At 36.1% G+C, this 19,145-nt stretch overlaps 1 protein-coding gene, 1 long non-coding RNA gene and 1 other non-coding gene across 4 annotated transcripts; all 3 read left to right on the forward strand.

The window, feature by feature from the left end:
• The first annotated feature begins 976 nt into the window (after positions 1-976).
• LOC121206818 (small nucleolar RNA R71) lies at positions 977-1,083 on the forward strand. The gene has a single exon (XR_005901990.1). It is a non-coding gene; the product is annotated as a small nucleolar RNA R71 (small nucleolar RNA).
• Positions 1,084-5,697: 4,614 nt separating this feature from the next.
• LOC121206530 (uncharacterized) lies at positions 5,698-8,183 on the forward strand. The gene is made up of 3 exons (XR_005901573.1): positions 5,698-6,199; positions 6,295-6,377; positions 7,717-8,183. It is a non-coding gene; the product is annotated as an uncharacterized lncRNA (long non-coding RNA).
• A 524-nt stretch (positions 8,184-8,707) lies between these two features.
• On the forward strand, positions 8,708-13,630 carry LOC107888678 (DEAD-box ATP-dependent RNA helicase 14). Of its 2 annotated transcripts, none has more exons than XM_016812846.2 (9): positions 8,708-8,918; positions 9,625-9,966; positions 10,266-10,421; positions 10,563-10,631; positions 11,171-11,440; positions 11,605-11,955; positions 12,082-12,359; positions 12,450-12,839; positions 12,973-13,630. In XM_016812846.2, exons 2-9 carry the CDS (start codon positions 9,649-9,651, stop codon positions 13,199-13,201), a joined length of 2,061 nt encoding a protein of 686 aa, XP_016668335.1. In that variant the 5' UTR covers positions 8,708-8,918; positions 9,625-9,648; the 3' UTR covers positions 13,202-13,630. The 2 variants fall into 2 exon arrangements, with proteins under 2 accessions (XP_016668335.1, XP_040933441.1); XM_041077507.1 differs by having other exon boundaries at positions 8,764-8,918; positions 9,609-9,966.
• The last annotated feature ends 5,515 nt before the right edge of the window (positions 13,631-19,145 follow it).

Raw genomic sequence — 19,145 nt, forward strand, 5'->3', positions numbered from 1 at the left:
CGATAGAGCTTCAATAAATGGTAAGTTAATATGTAATTTTTTTAAAAGTTTAAGAAATTTACCAAATTGTTCATCTGAGCGATCTTTCCTTGTCATGTTAGGGTATGGCACACGAGGTTTATATTCGATAGTCACTGGTTTGTTTGTATTTTGATCTACCTCACATTGACATTTGCTTACCACAGTTTCTTGCCTCGGTTTTGGTTCAGGCTCAATGACTCCATCATCTTGAATATTAATTGCGTTGAGTTGTTCCCTTGGGTTAGGTTCGGTATTACTTGACAAACTACCTTGTGGTCGTTCAGAGATTAGTTTGGAAAGTTGGTCTATCTGAGTTTTGAGGTTTTGGATCGATGCTTGATGATTTTTAAGTGCTGTCTCGATGTTCTGAAAACGGGTTTCTGACAATGATATAAACTTTGAAAGCATCTCTTCAAGGTTTGGCTTCTTTTTCTGTTGGTAGGGTGATTGTTGGTAGCCCAGAGGATGTTGTGGTCTTTGATTTCGTTGATCGCCCCACGAGAAATTGGGGTGGTTCCTCCAACCTACATTATAAGTGTTACTATATGGATTGTTTTGAGGTCGAGGATTATTAGCCATGTAGTTTAATTGCTCGTTATCCATGCTGTGGCCATAAGGTTGGTATTTCGAATGGTTTGTTCCACCGCTATTTACTTCGCATTGCATTACTTGGTGAACCTGTGAAGAACTAAGAAAACCATCAATCTTTTTATTCAAGAGTTCTACCTGATTAGAGAGCATAGTGACCGAATCGACGTTATAAATGCCTGCTATTTTCGTTGGCTTTGTCCTCATGACTTGCCATTGATAGTTATTCAGTGACATCTCCTCCATAAACTCATAGGCATCTTTCGGTGTTTTATTGTTGATGGTTCCACCCGTCTCTGCGTCAACCATTTGCCGAGTCGAAGGATTCAGACCATTGTGAAATGTTTGTACTTGGAGCCAAAGTGGTAACCCATGATGAAGGCACCTTCTCAAAAGGTCCTTGTATCTCTCCCATGTATCGTAGAGTGTTTCTAAATCCATCTGCACAAAAGAAGAGATATCATTACGTAATTTAGCCGTTTTAGTCGGTGAAAAATGTTTTAGTAAAAATTTTTAAGTCATTTGTTCCCAAGTAGTAATTGACCCTCGTGGTAATAAGTTCAACCACTGTTTAGCTTTGTTCCTTAATGAAAATGAAGACAACTGAAGACGTATGGCATCATTAGAAATGCCATTTTAAATGTATCACATAGTTTTAAGAAGTTGGCTAAATGAGCGTTGGGATCCTCATTCTGCAAACCATCAAACTGAACAAATTGTTGTATCATTTGAATAGTGTTAGGTTTTAATTCAAAAGTATTTGTAGCTACAGCAAGTCTAACTATGCTTGACTCAGTTCATGTTAAAGAAGGTTTAGCATAATCATACATAGTGCGTGGAACAGGATTTTGATTAACCGCAATTGCAGGAGGTAGCTAATTGCCTTGGTTTTCAGCCATCTCTTCGGTTGGGGGTTGAGTATCGTCTTCTTGCTCATTTTTCGTGTATCTTAAGCTGTGTCTTATTTCTCTTTGGTTTCTATGAACTGTATGATCGATTTCTTCGTTAAAATGTAATGGTCCCGACAGGTTTCTTCTAGTCATAAACTATAAAAACCTGCCAAGAGAAAGAAAGAGTAGGTTAATAAATAATAATAAAATTAAATTAAATTAAATTGCAAGAAAAATAAATGGCTAAAGTAATAAAAATTGAGCGTTCCTAATATCTTAGTTCCCCGGCAACGGTGCCAAAAACTTGATTGCGTTATTTCGTGATAGGTTTTAAATATTTATAATTACTCATTCTTAAACTAGCTATTATTGCGATGTAGGCAAGTGTACCTATCGAACAGTAGTATAGTTTTAGCAAGACCGGATTGTCGAACCCAAAGGAACTAAAAGTACTAGTAATGACTGTCTTTTTATTATCTAGCCTAAGAATAAAGATGTTTTGTTTTAATTAACTAATTATCTAAACTAAGAATGCACAGAGAAAAAAGAATTGGGGAATTGCTTTTGGAAAAAATTGATGGACTTAAGACAATACCTAAGGAAAAATCCACCTAGACTTTGCTTGTTATTCTGGCTCCGAATTGGATGATTTATTCATTTAACTTGTTCCGTAGAGATCCCTAAGTTATGTTATTATCCCTATTCAAGACTAATAATGTCTAATCCCTAGATTGAATAACCGATACTTTTATCTAATTAACACTCTAGGGTTGCATTAACTCGATCTATGGATCCCTTTATTAGGTTTCACCCTAATCCGGTAAAATCTTGTCACCCTATGTCTAGGCGCGCAATCAACTCCGCTTAATTATGACAAATGTACTCTTAGACAAGGTCTATTCCTCTTCTGAATAAGAGCATGCCTTGAATCAGTATCTTGGGATATCAAAACAAGAATTAAGAATACATAATTAAGAACAAGTTAAATATTTATCATACGATTCAGAAAATAATAACAAGATTCGTCTTATGTTTCATTCCCCTTAGGTATTTAGGGGTTTTAGTTCATAACTAAATAAGAAAACATCTCAGAAGAATAAAGAATACAAAATATAAAGAAAACCCAAAACTCCTGAAGGGAAATTGAGGAGAGATCTTCAGTTTTGATGATGAATCCGGCTTCTGAGATGGATCAATCAGCTTCCTTGTAGTAATTCCTTACTCCCTATTCTCCGTCTCTCTTTTCTTCCTTCTCTAGGGTGTATTTATAGGCTTCGGAATGCCTAGAAGCCCTCAAAATTAGCCTTTTCCAAATTAGACTCAACTTGGGCTTGGCAGGGACACGCCCGTGGCACACGCCCATGTTCGATTACTTCAGGCCGTGCTCGAGCCTGCCAAATTGACACGGCAGTGTGGTCTGCCCATGTGAGGAGGCCCAGGCCGTGTTGATTTTGTACCTTGGCCCATTTTCTCCGTTTTTGGCCCGTTTCTCGTTCCTTTCGCTCTCCTATGCTCTCATAAGTATAAAACATGAAATTAAAGCATTAGGAGCATCGAATTCATCAATTCTAATGGGAAATAATCCATAAAATGCATTAAACATGGGGTAAAAATATGTATAATTTATGGTTTATCACAATGAGTATTTTTTTTATAATATGCATGTTGGTGGGGCTATATTTTTAGGGGTGTGTATCATTTTTTTAGTGATTATGTTTTAAACAGGCATGCTGACTGTTTTTTAGGTGTGTTCCATCACATGCTTGTGGGGACAAGTATCAGGTTGAAAGTGGTCTAGGTAGCCAGCATGTGGTGGACTTAGTTAAGAATTCCTGCTCCTGTAGGAATTGGGGTCTCACTAGCATCTCTTGCATGCATGCATTAGTTGTCATTCATTTAAAAGAAGAGTTCCTAGAGGCCTATGTACAAACCTGGTATACCAAGCAAACCCAGCTTCAAATTTACTCCAACTTTGTATGTCCAGTAAGGGGTCCTAAACAATGGGCCTCTTTGTCAAACATGCTACCAATATTGCCTCATCTACTAAGAAGGCCACCTGGCAGACCTACTAAGGTGAGAAGGAAAGAACCTGATGAACCATAAACAACAGAAAGGTTGAGCAAGAGGGGTGGAGATAAGGTACAGTAAATGCAAAAGAGTAGGCCACAATAAGAGGAGTTGCAAAGGGGAAGTTGGCCAAAACATTCCAGTAAGTCATTTACCTTAAGTTAAGTTACAGTATACTTCTATGTATGGATTTGTTTGTTTTTTAGATTTCTCTTGTTCTTGTAGGTTAAAAGACATAAAGTTGGTGTCCCAACTCAGCAACAGGCTACCCCAAATCGGCAAGAGGGTACCCCAACTCAACAAGCTGCCCTAACTCAGTTACTTACTGCCCCAACTCATCAACAAGCTGCTCTAAGACAAAAGCTCCCATTCAAGAGAAAACCAACCACTGTTAGATGGATGCCTTCTACTCAAGAGTCATCCATGACAAACCATTGATGATGATGTGAACAAACTACATTTTGTTAACTTTTTGAAAATGTGTAAATTTGTCTGCTACTGATTTATTAATTTGGTAGATAATTTTTTGTAAATTTTCTTATGATTGCTATTGTTGATAAACTTAGGCATAGTCACTGAATTTTTTTTAAATTTCCCTACAATTCACATCTGTTCAATTATGGTGAATTGTAGAAAAATTTGGCAATATTTTGCCCCTCATTCCTTTTGTAAACAGTTTGGTGTTTTCACCTTAATATTTGAGCATTGATCCATGCTATTTGTTATATCTTCTCTTCTAGCATATCTTTCTTTTTTCCATCTATTATATTTTCTAACAACTGTGTGACTATTGAGAAATGTGTGAGAATTTAGAATTGAGAAATACATATGTTTTTTCCATCTGTTATCTCTTCTAACGTGTGAAAAATTGACAAATGCATAGGTTTTTTTCCATCTATGGTCTTTTTCTGATATATGAGTATTGAGAAATACAAATGAAATGAGCTAGTTAGCCATATATACCAGTAGCCATGTATAATACTTGTTCTAGCAATTTGTAAATAAGAACATGAGTTGGTTAGCCATGGATACCAACAGTCATGTACAACATATGTTAAACAACAAAAATATTCCAAAACAATTTGTAATCAACAAAAATATCCCATTTCAAGTCTTTCAAGTGTTTGTAAACAACAACATGAGCTGGTTAGCCATGTATACCAGCAGCCATGTATCGCATATGTTAAGCAACAATAAACCGGCAGCCATGTATACCAACATAAGCAACAATTTACCAGCAACAAAATTACAAAACATAAGCTGGTTTTCAATGAACATAAAATGATTTTTAAGCTTTTAAAAACAACAAAACTGTTACAATTCCAAGCACTAATAACCAGGTTCTTCTCTCCCTCTTCCTTGCATCCTCCAATGTCTTCACTCTTTTTAGAAGACCCAACAACACAATTCTTGAATGGGGCGTCAATGGTGGATCAAACCAGCTAAAAAACTAACATGGTTTTCGAAATCGACTGCCGAATTTCTTACACCCAAAAACCCTCCTACCTGGGTTGTCATTGGACCAAGACGCGTTTAATTTGGCTGGGTTTCCACAATGGCACACTGGAATCACTTCAGGCATCTCCATTTTTCCTCTTCTCCTTTTTCTTCTTCTTCTCTTCCTCCTCCTCCTCATTTTCTTCTTCTACTATTTTTTCTAACCCTAACCTGGTGCTTCAACAGTCTGATAAAGTTAGACTAAGTAGCCAGCCGGACTGCCATTGGACGCCGTTACTTGCCATGTCACTTTGCCGTGACGTCTGTGACGAAAAACGACAAAATAGACTGTTTTGTAACTTTTTGAAAGTTGAGTGACTGAAATGAAACCTAGGTGACTGTTTTGTCAGCTACCCCAAAGTTGGGTGACTGTTGGTTTAATTTACCCTTATTTTTAAAAACTGCCTATTTGTATAAATAATTTCAGAAATGGCCTCGTACATAACTCCTTTGAGGGTGTGTTTGTTTGGAAGTAAAACATTTTCTAGAAAAGCTTTTCAGCCTTTTTCCAGTGTTTGTTTGGCTGAAAATATTTTCCAAATGTAAAATCTTTTACAAAACACGGTAAATGAGATGAGTATTTTAGGGAAAATATCTTACAAATTTTTAATCAGTAAGACATTTTTCGAAAAATCTTCCTTACCTCTCACCATATTCATATTCCTCCCCTCTCACCATATTATTTCTCATTTTTCCGTTTTCATCTTCCTTCTCCTTCTTCATCCAATTCCCTTTTTCATCCGTTCTGTAAGTTTTTTATGCTTTTTATTTTCTGTATTTCAGGCGATGTGTTGATTGCAAAAATGTAAGGAAGTCTTTCGGCTCTGTTTCATGCTCGATTTGCCTCGAAACGGTTACTGATAATGGAGATCGATCGTGGACTAAGGTTTAATGTGGGCATTAATTTCATTTGATGTATTGGCCTGAGAGCTCTGGTTTTGGTGATGCAACTGATCCGCCTTTGAAGTCTGGGAGTGAGCATAGGTAGTTTCTGAATTGCCTTAAGAAGGTATGGAAGGCCATGGAAGGCCTAGTCGATTCTGGTTTAGTCCGAGCTATCGGTGTTAGCAATTTCGGTGTTCATCAGATCAAAGAGTTGCTTAAATTCGCAAAAATTGTAACCTGCTGTTAATCAGGTATGATAGATTTTCACGCATTTTTTAACTTTACATTTGTTATAGTCTTCGATCTTTTATTAGATTTGTTGAGAACTCATCGGATTTCATTTTAGAGGTCTAGATCAGTACATGGACCGATGCAGAAATTATCAGTTTTGGAGAGATAGCAGATAGGCACAAAAAGACACCTGAGTATGTATACCTTTTATTAACAATATCATCTCTAGTTTTACTTTATTTATCATTCTACCTTCCGTTTTCTGTGTTTCTTCGGACCTAAAGTAGGCTAATGAACGACTTCAAATTTGTTGACAATATGTTGACCTTATTCATTGATGTAAAATATCAACATATTGATCCTGGTGACTGACAAATTATTTTATCCCTTACTTTGTTGTCGGATTTATGGGATCATTTCTGAATGTCAAAATGATATAAGGTGGAAGGTACAATAATAAACACAATTGAACTATTTAGATTATTACTAGTGTTTGAAGTGCATAAGTATATAATGAATGCTTACGGATACAAAATTTAGATGCATCCGGCTTAGGGTCTAATTGAACATAGAGCTATTCGCTGACCTGACACAAGAGCTCAGTTAGAGCTTGTGTTTATCATCTATCAAAACTAAGTCTATACTTTTAGCAGAAACAAAACTGAGAAGAGTTGGGAATATCAGTATCTTTTGTGGGAGAAAACAAAAATCCATATTGTAGGATTCACTTATATGCATCAATGTGTCAGACTTTATGAAACAATTTAAGACTAGTTTCCATTTCACAACAAAAGTAAAGAGGGGGCTTCCTTACCCAACTCTTCCCCGTATGCTTATGGTTAAATTTTTTGAATCTCTAGGTCAGTCTTGTATGCCCAACTGCTTTCTAGTAGTCGAATTTATATCTTTCAGATGCTATAACCTTGCATTGAGTAAAGTGGACAAAAGACTCACGGAACTAACACAAAGCTTGAACATTGGAGAAAAAGAGTTGCATTCAACTCCGTCCCAACAAAATAACACCATATAATAAGGGAAGCCTACAACTGATTAAAGTTATTTGTGCAAGGAATAGTCTTATGCTTTTATGAGTATATATGTTTGTATTATCATGATTGGGCTGTAATAGATGTGTTTGGAAATGCGATGAGATGTGCAGTAGGATTGGCCCAAAGATTTTTTCTTTTAACATCAGCATGATGGTTGGCATGGAATATCTTATGTATTTAAAGCTTCATATGTATAGTGCATGGTTTTCTTATCAAATAACTTGCAACTACAAGAATCCAAATTTGTGGGTTATTTAGCATGTCTATCATTTTTGGAGCATTTAGGATCACGATCATTTATGGTAGAGCAAATGTTGATCTTAACAACCATTTTTATTAGAACTATGTTACTTGGACTCGAAGTCCGATGTAGGTATGTTAATTTTTCTCTGTTTTTCCATGTATTTGAAAGATTTTTGGAGGGTTGTATCTCCGTATCCATATTTGAATATGTTCTGGACATGTCCGTCCGCTTTGCTTGTTTGCAGGTAATTCTACGGTGGGGGTTTCAAAGAGGAACCAGTGTTCTACCATATAGCCTAAAACCCGACAGGATAAAGTAAAATATTGACATATTTAACTGGTCTCTGTCAGATGATGAGTGGAACCGCTTGAATCGGATTGAACCATAGGTATGTTTATATGGAGATGGTCCTTTGAACAATCTCTCCGATCGAGGCTTCATGTTTGGTAGTGGTCCTCTTCAAGCTGTTCGAGAAATGGAAGATGACGCTGAATTCAATGCCTAATATGTTGTGAGCATGTTGTTTTAAGGATAATGTCCCGATTTTGCATTCAATCATGTCATTGCTCGGTTATAATATTTGCTGTTGCGTCGCCATCATTAGCATAGCTTTGAGTTTGTTGACGATGGATAGAAAGTCAAAGAGAAGAACATTGTAATTGATATGTAGTTGCAGGTTTTACTTTTTATATGAACAAATGGTGTTTCATATATATGTGTGCAAACGTGTTTTGTTTGTAAAACATCATTTGTGCTCTTCTTTTTAGCTTTATATAGTCAAACAAATGGTTTTCTTTCTGATTTTCTGTTCCTCTTTATAAAGTTACATTTGTTGGAGTTTTTGTACACTTTATCTGGATGAAGTATGAAGCTTTATCTAAATCTAGAGCAATAATGCAATAAATTCGGATGAAAAATGAACAATGCAATAATTGAGTATTATTATATATTTAATTTGATTTATTTATTTATAAATAACTCATTGCAATATATGTAAAAACAATTTAAAATAAATTTTCAAAAAATTTATCAAATAACAAAAAATATTTTACATAAATTCATCTAACAAATAAATTATTTTTTAAAAATTATTTTCTGTAAAATATTTTAGTGGAGCCTTAATTTCTCCCGATTTAATTTTAAAAAGAGGATAAAAAGAAGAACAGCTGTCCAAAAGCGCGTACTTTCGGGATATTTTGGTTCATTTTAATTTAATAATAAATCCAAATTAAAATAAAAATTAGAATTAAAAAGCCTATAAATTTTCTCCTTCTATCAACAGCCTATTTTGAATTTCTCTCTACCTTTGTTTACGGAAACGCAGCGAAGAGAGAGAACGCAGAGCTAAGGAAAACCCTAAAAATAGCAGAAAAATTATAGTTCTTTTTAATTTCGATATTCAAAACATCAACTGTTCCTTCAGCTTCCTCGAAACGATAGCGTCAGGTACTTAGGTTTCCGTAAATTATATTTGAGTTTTTCATATCTGAAATTTGTTTTTATATTTTTAGATGCCAATCTCAATCCCCTCTAATATTTGATAAAAGAGGTGAGAGTTTAGGGTTCTAACTTCTGATTACCCCTTTTCAGATTTCCTTTTGATAAATTGCATTTGGCTTAAACTGGGATAACGGTTTTGATTTTTTATTAATATAGTATATGATGAGGAAAAGTGGGGTTTTTCCGTGTTGATTTTGAATCTGGCATCTGATTGAATGTGAAGCACGTAGGTTTTGGGAGTTATTTCTTCTTATTCGTTAAGCACGTAGGTGTTGGGAGTTATTTCTTCTTATTCGTTATTATTGTTGGAGTTATTAGGTCAGCTTTAGTCAGAGTCTGCATAAGCACGATTAAGCATGTAGTTGTTGGATTTGATTGAATGTGAAACTTTTGACTGTTGGAGTTATTATTGTACTAGTTATATTGCCATCCGTGAGTTCCGAGGTTAGCTTAAACCTGGGAATGCATGGTTAAAGTACAAATGCAAGAGGTAAAAGGAAAAGTAATGATTTATTATAAATGAAAAATTGATTAAAATGGAAGTTCAGGTCATGGTTTTGGTTATCCAAGCGATTTACCTTTTGAGTTTGTAGTTATGATTTCTTTTATTAGTTTCTCATTTTTTCCTTTTTGGAGTTTTTGGTGCTTGTAGATTTTTATTGTTGCTTTTCTTGCAATGGCTGCTACTGCAACTGCTTCTTTTGCGGGCCCAACATTTGCTCCGCCAGATCCCACTCTTCCCAAACCATGGAAAGGCCTAGTTGATGGTAAAACTGGTTATCTCTACTTTTGGAATCCAATAACCAATGTCACCCAATATGAGAGGCCCACAATTGTAGATTCTGTCCCGAAGTCTTCCCCAGTGCGTTCTTCAATTCAGATTCAGCAATATTCTGAAGTGCGGTATGGGTATAATCCTGACAAGGAAAATGATCGTTATGGAAGAGGCAACAATGATGCATCAAAACCTGAGCCAGTATCAAGGTTTAACCAGGTATTTTTTCTACTTCTTTACTCTAAATCTTGCACTTGATTTATTTGGTTTTTCTTGTTGGTCTTAGTTGAAATTGAAAATTAGTACATTTGTCTTAACTTTGAGTAATGAAGTAAGTCCCTTTTCTTTCTAGTGTCTAAAATTTTCAATTTGTCGCATTTGATTTTGAATTGGTTCTTGTTAAACCGTCAAACTTCTAGAAGCTTGGGTTTTCAAAAATTAAAAGTGTTAACTTATAGATAGTTATATATGTCTGTTCTGCTAACTAGGATTAATTTGATGTTCATAATTTGCAATAGAATGCAAGTGGTGGACCTATTCTTTCCCATAATACACCTAATGGGACTCACGGCTCTGTGGTTGGAGGATCTTCTGCTGGGAGACATGGATTAGTGGCTGAGGGAAGTAATTTGTCTGGTGATGCTTATCGCCATCAGCATGAGATAACTGTAACTGTGAGTATGATTGTTACGATATTTTATTACCCATCTTAGTTTTCTATGTTTAGTCAGGGACTTTGGCTTCTGAAAATATCATATTGCTGGGTAACTGATTATGTTTCATGGATCAAATTTTATTCCTTAAATTTTTGTCAGGGAGATGAAGTGCCTTCACCCTTTTCATCATTTGAAGCTACTGGCTTTTCTTCTGAGATACTTAGAGAGGTATACTATTCTTCTCCTATATCCTTTTGGTCTTTATAACATTGGTGGATTTTGAAGTCAAATATTGTAAGTTAAATCTAAGAATGCAAGTTGAATGCTTCTCGTGTAAAGTTCTGTGATTGCTTGAGGTCCCAGTTGAGTGTCAAACTCATGTAATTCTTTTGCCATCTTTACTCTTTGTCGCAGGTGCGATGTTTGCTCCTTGGAGGAGCTAATGTCGTACGCTGTGGTAGCCTCTTTGGGGGCCTTGTTTGTAATTTGAGCTGCCCTTACATGGTGGACCAATTTTTGGAAGGCTTTCTGAATGATCTTCGTTCGGAGCTGGGATTGCTGTTGCTGATAATTCAGTCTGTCACTCGTTCCGAACGGAAAAGGGGCCTCCTGTTCCTGCTTGCTTGAGCAAGCATTGGCTGCCTGCATAGGGGGATGATGCTTCTTCTGGCATAAATCACTCCTGTATGACAAACCAACCAAGTCTTGAAGGTGGTACATCTGCTGACAGAGGATCCTGATTTTTTCTTTCTATTGCTTTTAAACAGGTACACAGTGCTGGGTTTTCTGCTCCGACCCCAATCCAGGCTCAGTCGTGGCCAATTGCATTGCAAGGTAGAGACATTGTGGCCATTGCTAAAACGGGTTCTGGGAAAACTTTGGGTTACCTAATTCCTGGATTTATGCATCTCAAGCAATGCCGTAAAGATCCTCGAATGGGTCCAACTGTGTTAGTATTGTCACCAACGAGGGAGTTGGCTACTCAGATACTAGATGAAGCTCTCAAGTTTGGGAAATCCTCAAGAATTAGTTGCACGGTATGTTACCATTTTTTGAGTCAAGATTTCAAATTTGTTTGTCTTTTGTTGTAGTTTTATCATACTTCAATTGCAGTGATAATGTTTATTATATTTATTACTTGGGATGATCTACCATTTATGATTTTTATACTTACGTGAGTTCTCATATGTTTTTTTTGCAGTGTTTGTATGGAGGAGCACCAAAGGGTCCTCAGTTGAGAGAGATTGAGAGAGGAGTAGATATTGTGGTTGCTACTCCTGGCCGGTTAAATGATATTCTAGAGATGAGCACAATCAGCCTTCGTCAAGTTTCTTACCTTGTGTTAGATGAGGCTGATCGCATGTTGGACATGGGTTTTGAACCTCAAATAAGGAAGATTGTGAACGAAGTGCCTAGTTGCAGGCAGACTCTCATGTACACGGCAACATGGCCGAAGGAAGTCCGGAAAATTGCTGCAGATCTACTCGGAAATCCTGTTCAGGTCAACATTGGCAATATCGATGAGCTTGTGGCAAACAAGTCTATTACACAGGTTTAAACTCCATTATTGCTAATCCTGATTTTAATTCAAAGCAGAAAATGGCCATTATTTTGTAGTTTCTATTGAGGAAGGGCTACTTAAATGTCCTATAGAATTAACATTTCTCTTGTTTTGCAGTATGTTGAAGTATTATCACCAATGGAAAAACACAGAAGATTGGAACAGATACTGTGCTCCCAAGAATCCGGATCCAAAATCATAGTTTTTTGTTCAACCAAGAAGATGTGTGATCAACTCGCCCGCAACCTCAGTCGACAGTTTGGAGCTGCTGCTATTCATGGAGACAAATCTCAGGCTGACAGGGACTACGTACTGAATCAGTTTCGAACTGGGAGGTCACCAGTGCTTGTTGCTACTGATGTTGCTGCTCGGGGTTTGGACATTAAAGATATCAGGTAAGTCTTCAATATTTTCATGTTGACTTTATTACATCAGCTATGTTGGTATATCATGATACTGATTGCATTATTTAACATCTTTCTTAGGGTAGTAATAAACTATGACTTCCCCACTGGAGTTGAAGATTATGTTCATAGGATTGGAAGGACTGGAAGGGCAGGTGCAACTGGATTGGCTTATACATTCTTCGTCGATCAGGATTCGAAGCATGCTTCAGATCTCATCAAAGTTCTGGAAGGAGCAAACCAGCTGGTGCCCGCTGAACTTCGTGATATGGCTTCACGTGGTGGTTTGATGGGAAGGCCTAGGCGTTGGGCTCCAAGTTCTGGTGGCTTTGGTAGGGGACGTGGTGGACGTACTGATTTGGGCTATGGTGGCTGGGACAGTGGAAGGGGTGGTCGTGGAATTTCTACATCCTCTACCTGGCTTGAGAAAAGCGGCGGAGGACGTGGAAATGATCATGAGTCTCGTGATAGGTAAATAATGATCTATTATACTTAGTGTAGTAATGGATTTGTGTCGGTCTTTGCGTTATTCTTTTTTGCAGTTTCGTATATCAATCTTTGACATTCACCCATGTTTCTTAACCCTTCTTATATGTACGAACAGGTACAATCGTGGTTTCCATGGTAGTAATGATAGGAGACGAAGTCGCAGTCGAAGTCCTGCTGGTTGGGGTGATCGTCATAAAAACACTGGTCATGATCGTAGCCGTAGTTGTAGTGCTGACAGGTATGATAAGGGTCCTCGCTTACACGAGGAGATGATTAAACGTGATCGGTCACCGCCACTGCAACAACGCATGCCCCCTAACAGTAATGGGTTTCGAGGGAGCTGAGAAATTTTGTAGATTGATGGAACCCTTATCACAAGAAGGACGACTTTGAGGATCATATGGTGATTCTCAGCACGAGCGCAGATCTGGATATGTGAATGGGCCTCATACAGGTTCTGGCAATGATGAGTAAAGGCAAGATACATCCGTATGATCATCGATCTCCTTTACCTCAGAATTGAGGCAATATGTTGGTTCTATCTCTGCCTTTTGTTACTCTTGAATTACGTAGAGCTAGCGGCAAAGGCATAGAAGTTTCAGAAGTTTGACGTTTCAAGTGGAATTTTTTGTTGATTTATCTTTAGATAATTTCCAAGTGTGTTCAGAAAGAAGGCAAAGTTGCAACGTATAATGTACTATAATGTGATGGATATGACTCGAGAGTTGCAAAAATTTTCTATTATAACTAATAATAAAGTAATTTATTTTTCAGCTCATAGGAATTTATCCAATTAGCTAACAGTGACAGGATTCACATTGAGGAAATACTTAAGAGGCTTAATCACACGAGGAATATTCATCGAATTGTAGAAATCCAAGAGTTTGGAAAATAACAATTTTCCAGCAAATCTTTAAATTGAGGCCACGGGTCTATTGTGAACTCTCAACTGCTACCCAAAGAGTGGCCGGAGGGAAGGTTTCTCAATGATGTTGATTCCTCGATCTCATACTTTTAGATCCGGATCTAAATAATGTCATTTGACATGCTGACAAAAGAGAATGCCTAGCAGTACAAAGATAAGGATGACGTTTCCCAAATTGATAGGAAACTAAAATGGGTTTCAAAATCTAGAAAGGAAAGCATGCTGGGAAAGAAATCTATTTTGCATATGAATGTCTCCCTGATTATTGCTATTTCTCCTATTTGTGGGAGATTCGGATGACATAGCAGGAAGGGGTGTACCCACTGCCTGAGTATTTCACTTATCCAGGCTTGGCCATCCTTCACCATGGGTTGACTTCGTTGGTCATAACCTCGCTAAGAACAACACTTCACCAGGGCTAGGTTTTATGGACATATCTATGCATAGCACATGGAGTTTGTTTGGTCTACCTTACCAAGACAAGTATTGGCACCTCCTTTACATGGGTCGTATGTGGGACTTTGCCTAGTTCATCTCCACCCTATTATTGCCCATCCAGAGGACTATTGTGCTCACTAAGTGATCGACCATGATGAGATCTTTTTTGTACACATGTCAAGGACTAAGGCTAAGAAATGATCACTCTCACTTATAAATACTCATCTTTGGGAAGACTCTTACATGTCTCCTACCACTCCTTCATAGAACTAGAGCACCTTGAACCTATAACTGTACCTCTAGCAGCTATCGATACACTCCCCAATATGCGAACTGCTATCTCTTCCTCTTACATCATTTTTCCCCCAACTTAGTGCGTTATGTGTGGATCAACATGACTTTTCCCAATGAGAATGTCTAGGAATGCCTAACTACCTCCAACCATCCTTCTACCTAGCATGTTGGTTAGACTAGTCACTCATAAACAACAAACCATGAAAACCCATATATTGATGTCTAGGTAGGCTAGTTTCATGAGTAGCCTAAGCATGTAACACCCCTTGCCTGACTTGGTCGTCGGGTCTAAGCTACGGAATGCTATATTTGTTGTCAAAGCACCCACCATCAGATTTACAGAGGATAATCATTCAAACAAGAAACTATGTTTTAAACACATTTACATTATATTAAACAATCAAATCTGAGCCTTAATCGAGCTTACAAAAGCTTTTTTATTGACCCGAGCACGAAATATGACCAAATTGCAAAGTTTTAGAATTTCAAGGCTAACAACGTGACATCATCGCTTCCATTTTGAGACGTTGCCAAATAGTTTTTCACGTCGTGATGTTGAGCGAAAGGTCAGGCCATTGACGTCGCAACGTCACATGCTGTTGGCTGATGTTGTGAAGAGGAAAAATGGTTATCGGGATGAAGACTTTATTTTTGATAAAATTTGAGCCCTTTGGTACCTAGTTCAAAGCTTTCAAAGCAATCTATCAAATTGTACATCATATATAAACTTCAATTGAGTTTAGAACACATCAAAACATACCAAACAATTCATTTAACTATTTATAACCAAAACCAATTCAACAGTTCAATCTTTTACAAGTCATCTATTCATACATTTCAAACTTTTATACCAAGGCCATCATTCAAGTCATTGTAAAATCAGTTCAATTCTTTGTCAAATGTCATTTATATGATTATTAGCTAATACATCACCAAGCATAAGATGCATATGTATTCGTTTCCATGTATAAGTTAAGTTACCAAAACATTTCAAATTACCAAAGTCATCATAACAACGTATACTTTAAGGTATATACAAAAACACTTTTATACATTTAAGGCACCTATATAATTTTATACATTTAAGGCACCTATATACATGCCACAATTCCAAACTTTAAATGATAGAAAGCTACCAATTTGAAAACAGAATAGTGTGAGCTTTGTACGATCCACTTGACGTGTTTCACAAAGTGATCTATAAGGAAAAGGGAAAATAAATGGGGTAAGCATATATGATGCTTAATAAGTTCATAGGTATTTAAACAAGAGACTTACCTCATCTTACAATTAAACAATTAACAAAAATAATTAACTTAGCAAAGTTGCCTAACATGGCAAATCATAACAACAAGGTGAGCTTATCATGTAATAAACTATAATTTCATATAAACTTATACCAATTCAATTCATTTCAATATTATGATCATACTCAATATAACATGTATCCATCTATACATCAAACTCATAATTTTATTTCACATTTCATTTAGCTATAAACACATAGCTCGATGAATTCTAGTAAATGGACTTGGATACACAAGTATCTCCGGTACAATAATTGCTCGTCTGGGCTGAATACATTTTCGTGTCAGGTTACCAGTTAAGGCTAAACCTTTAATGAAACATTTAATTTCTTGGCCAAGCTGAAATTATACATGCAAGGTTACTAGTCTAGACTAAACCTTTAAAATGACATTAGGTTACTAATCCAGGCTAAACTTATGTCACATGTATCTTCGAGTTCGCAACAAATGTTGGATCTCGGTAATCATCGGTAATCAATCCGTATAGGTGTGCACAAATCCTTTACTAAGTTCACTTGGGCATTTTCAAACACAAATATATATATATACATTTCTTTACAATTTAATCCAAATCTTACCTTTTGCAAACAATCCAAATTTCAACCAAACATACACATATTCATAATTGAAATACATAATAAAATCATACCATATGAACTTGCTTGGCAAAAGTAGCAATTAAGTTGGAACTTCAAAGACTATTCAACAATTTTGTCCTTTCCTTGATTATTTCTGATTTGATTAGATTCCCGATCAATTTGAGGGACCGAATGTTTAAAGCTCAAAACCTTATCTTTTTCCTTTTTTCTTTGCGAATAAGATGTATAGAAGAAAAGAAAATACATTTGTTTCTTTTAATTTAACTTATATACCTTTAATTAAAACTAATTAATCATAATTTATTTAATTAAAGATTAATTAACAAAACTTTAAGCTTAATTAGACAAAAGTTAGTGGATTATAACTCATCCACCACTATTTGACCAATTTAAAATGATCAAATTGCTCAATTGATCCCTTGGTCATTTAAAAATCTATAGAAATAAAATATTACAATTTAGTCCACGTGCCTTAATTAACTATCAATTTGATAAAATTAAGGGAAAAAACTTTAATACTAACATCGAAAGTATTATTTAATAGTTACAGACTCGAACATCAAAAAAGGGGTTCCGAAACTGCCGTTTCTAAATCCACGGAAAATTGGGCCATTACAAAGCATACCACCAACATTGATTCCCCACCACCAGTATCGTTATCATTACAAAATATTCGCATTGTACCCACGTTTGAAGAACAAGCCACCCAAAATCCCCACTTCGACCCTAACTTTTCACAACAACTTCTAGAATTAGAAGAGCAAATGAAAGCTTTAAGGGATCAAATGCTCCAACAAAACCTAAGGCATTAATAATAATGGTTATATTACCAATACCAACTTCGCCAAAGCAATGAGACAACTTCAAAATAAACAAGATGAAGTTGCTTCTTCCATTAATGCCCAAGTTTAGGGGCGAAATCCCCATTCTTAAAACCAACCAAGGCAATTTCATCCCTAGCAATAATAGGCATAACAGGGTGAAAAAGAAGCCTCAAGATGTGACATTCAAACTTTGAGACATGATATTAAAGATATGGATTAGGTTTATTGTTTGAATAATCCTCTAACACCTAATATCACAAAGGTTGACCTCCTTAGCACATTCAAGCCCCCAAGGAAAATTATAAGGGGAATAAGGACCTAATTGCTCATTTAATATAGTATAATGATTATATGAATGTCTTAGGATCTTTTAATGCTTGCAAATGTTGTAACACCCAACCGATGGGATAAATGATCGACCCTTCGAGATTTCAACTATCAGTGTGTCCAAAATAATTTGATAGCCATACCACAATTCCATAGTGTATTACTGAGAAATCACAATATATATAATAACAAGCTTATGATAATATTAAACTTTTTATAGAAAAAGGACAATTTAGTTTTATGTGTCTGATTAAAATTTGATTTAAATTTAAAGAGTTTTTATCCACATACAAACAAAAGTTTAAGGCTACTAGTTGCCCTGATATCTACACATGTTACAAAAAGAAGGGTGACATAAAACAAGGGAGAGAAAGATGGTAAGTTCATAAGGAGCTTAGTGAGTTCTTTAATAAAATTTCTTCCATTTTTATTTCAAAAATTAAGAATTTTTCACTGATTCCGCATGGATAAAACTTGTGCATTCTTATTTCAAAACTTATGCTTGGCTTGAATGAAACAGAGGCACAGTAAATAATGAATGAGAATTCCTCCTCTGATAGTTCATGAAGCATATAGTCTCTCTGTACAAATTTGTTGCATATAATCTTAACAGTAAAACCCACTGAGTGGAGGGAGTCATCTTGGATTAACATGGCAGACAATGCTATGGGCACCTACGTGTGGATTTCTAAATGCGGATTCTTATATGTGAACTCATACATGTGAACTTGTAGAAGAAGATTCATAGATATGTAGGAGTCATACAGGCAAATTCATAAAAGAAGATTTATAGATATGACAGACTCATACATACGGATTCATAGATATGGCAGACTTATACATGCAAATTTTTAGAAGAAGATTCATAGATATGATATACTCATACATGCAGATTTATAAAAGAATATTTATAGATGTGAACTGTGTCATGGACTTTTTATGGTGAAGTCCCACCTATAACTTTGGCATAAAGTTTAGAGAACAAATTTGGTGGAATTTCATAAATTTCACATGCCATTGCCATGGACTTGCTTATAAATATAATGCTTTAAGCCTTAGATTCCACAGAGTCACATACTTGAAATATCCCACATAGGGCTATCATAAACATGTACGCATATATCTCCATACATTCCAACTGAACCTCCACAAAACAAAATATCATGCATATACATTCTTCATACAATCCACTTGAACCTCCGCAAAAGCAATAACATGAGGCACAGAGTGCACAACATGACATTTCATCACCTGCTCTCTGTCATTACATACCTCCACACTCCGTATATCATTCATTTTCATGACTGACACATAACAAGCATTCAACTAAGCATATTGCTAATAACACAACATAGATCATACTAATTGTATAACCTATTAGACCATTTCATTGATAACCTTTTCAGTAATTATTTTACTAGCAACAATTCATCAAAACAACAAACCTATACATACAACCATACATGCATATATAGATTAACTCATTGCATGCTTCAACAGTACAACAAAATCCCACAACAATACAGTATTGGTATACATAAAACAAGCGTTGAGGATCTCAGTTTAGAAACTCA

The sequence above is a fragment of the Gossypium hirsutum genome, chromosome A09 (genome assembly GCF_007990345.1).
Source record: "Gossypium hirsutum isolate 1008001.06 chromosome A09, Gossypium_hirsutum_v2.1, whole genome shotgun sequence".
Taxonomy (NCBI): domain Eukaryota; kingdom Viridiplantae; phylum Streptophyta; class Magnoliopsida; order Malvales; family Malvaceae; genus Gossypium; species Gossypium hirsutum.

Excerpts from the sequence above, each read along its gene's own strand:
- LOC107888678 (XM_016812846.2), top strand. The coding sequence starts at position 9,649 with ATGGCTGCTACTGCAACTGCTTCTTTTGCGGGCCCAACATTTGCTCCG. Across the intron at positions 9,967-10,265 it reads CAGTATCAAGGTTTAACCAG|AATGCAAGTGGTGGACCTAT; the intron begins GTATTTTTTCTA and ends AATTTGCAATAG. Across the intron at positions 11,956-12,081 it reads CAAACAAGTCTATTACACAG|TATGTTGAAGTATTATCACC; the intron begins GTTTAAACTCCA and ends CTTGTTTTGCAG.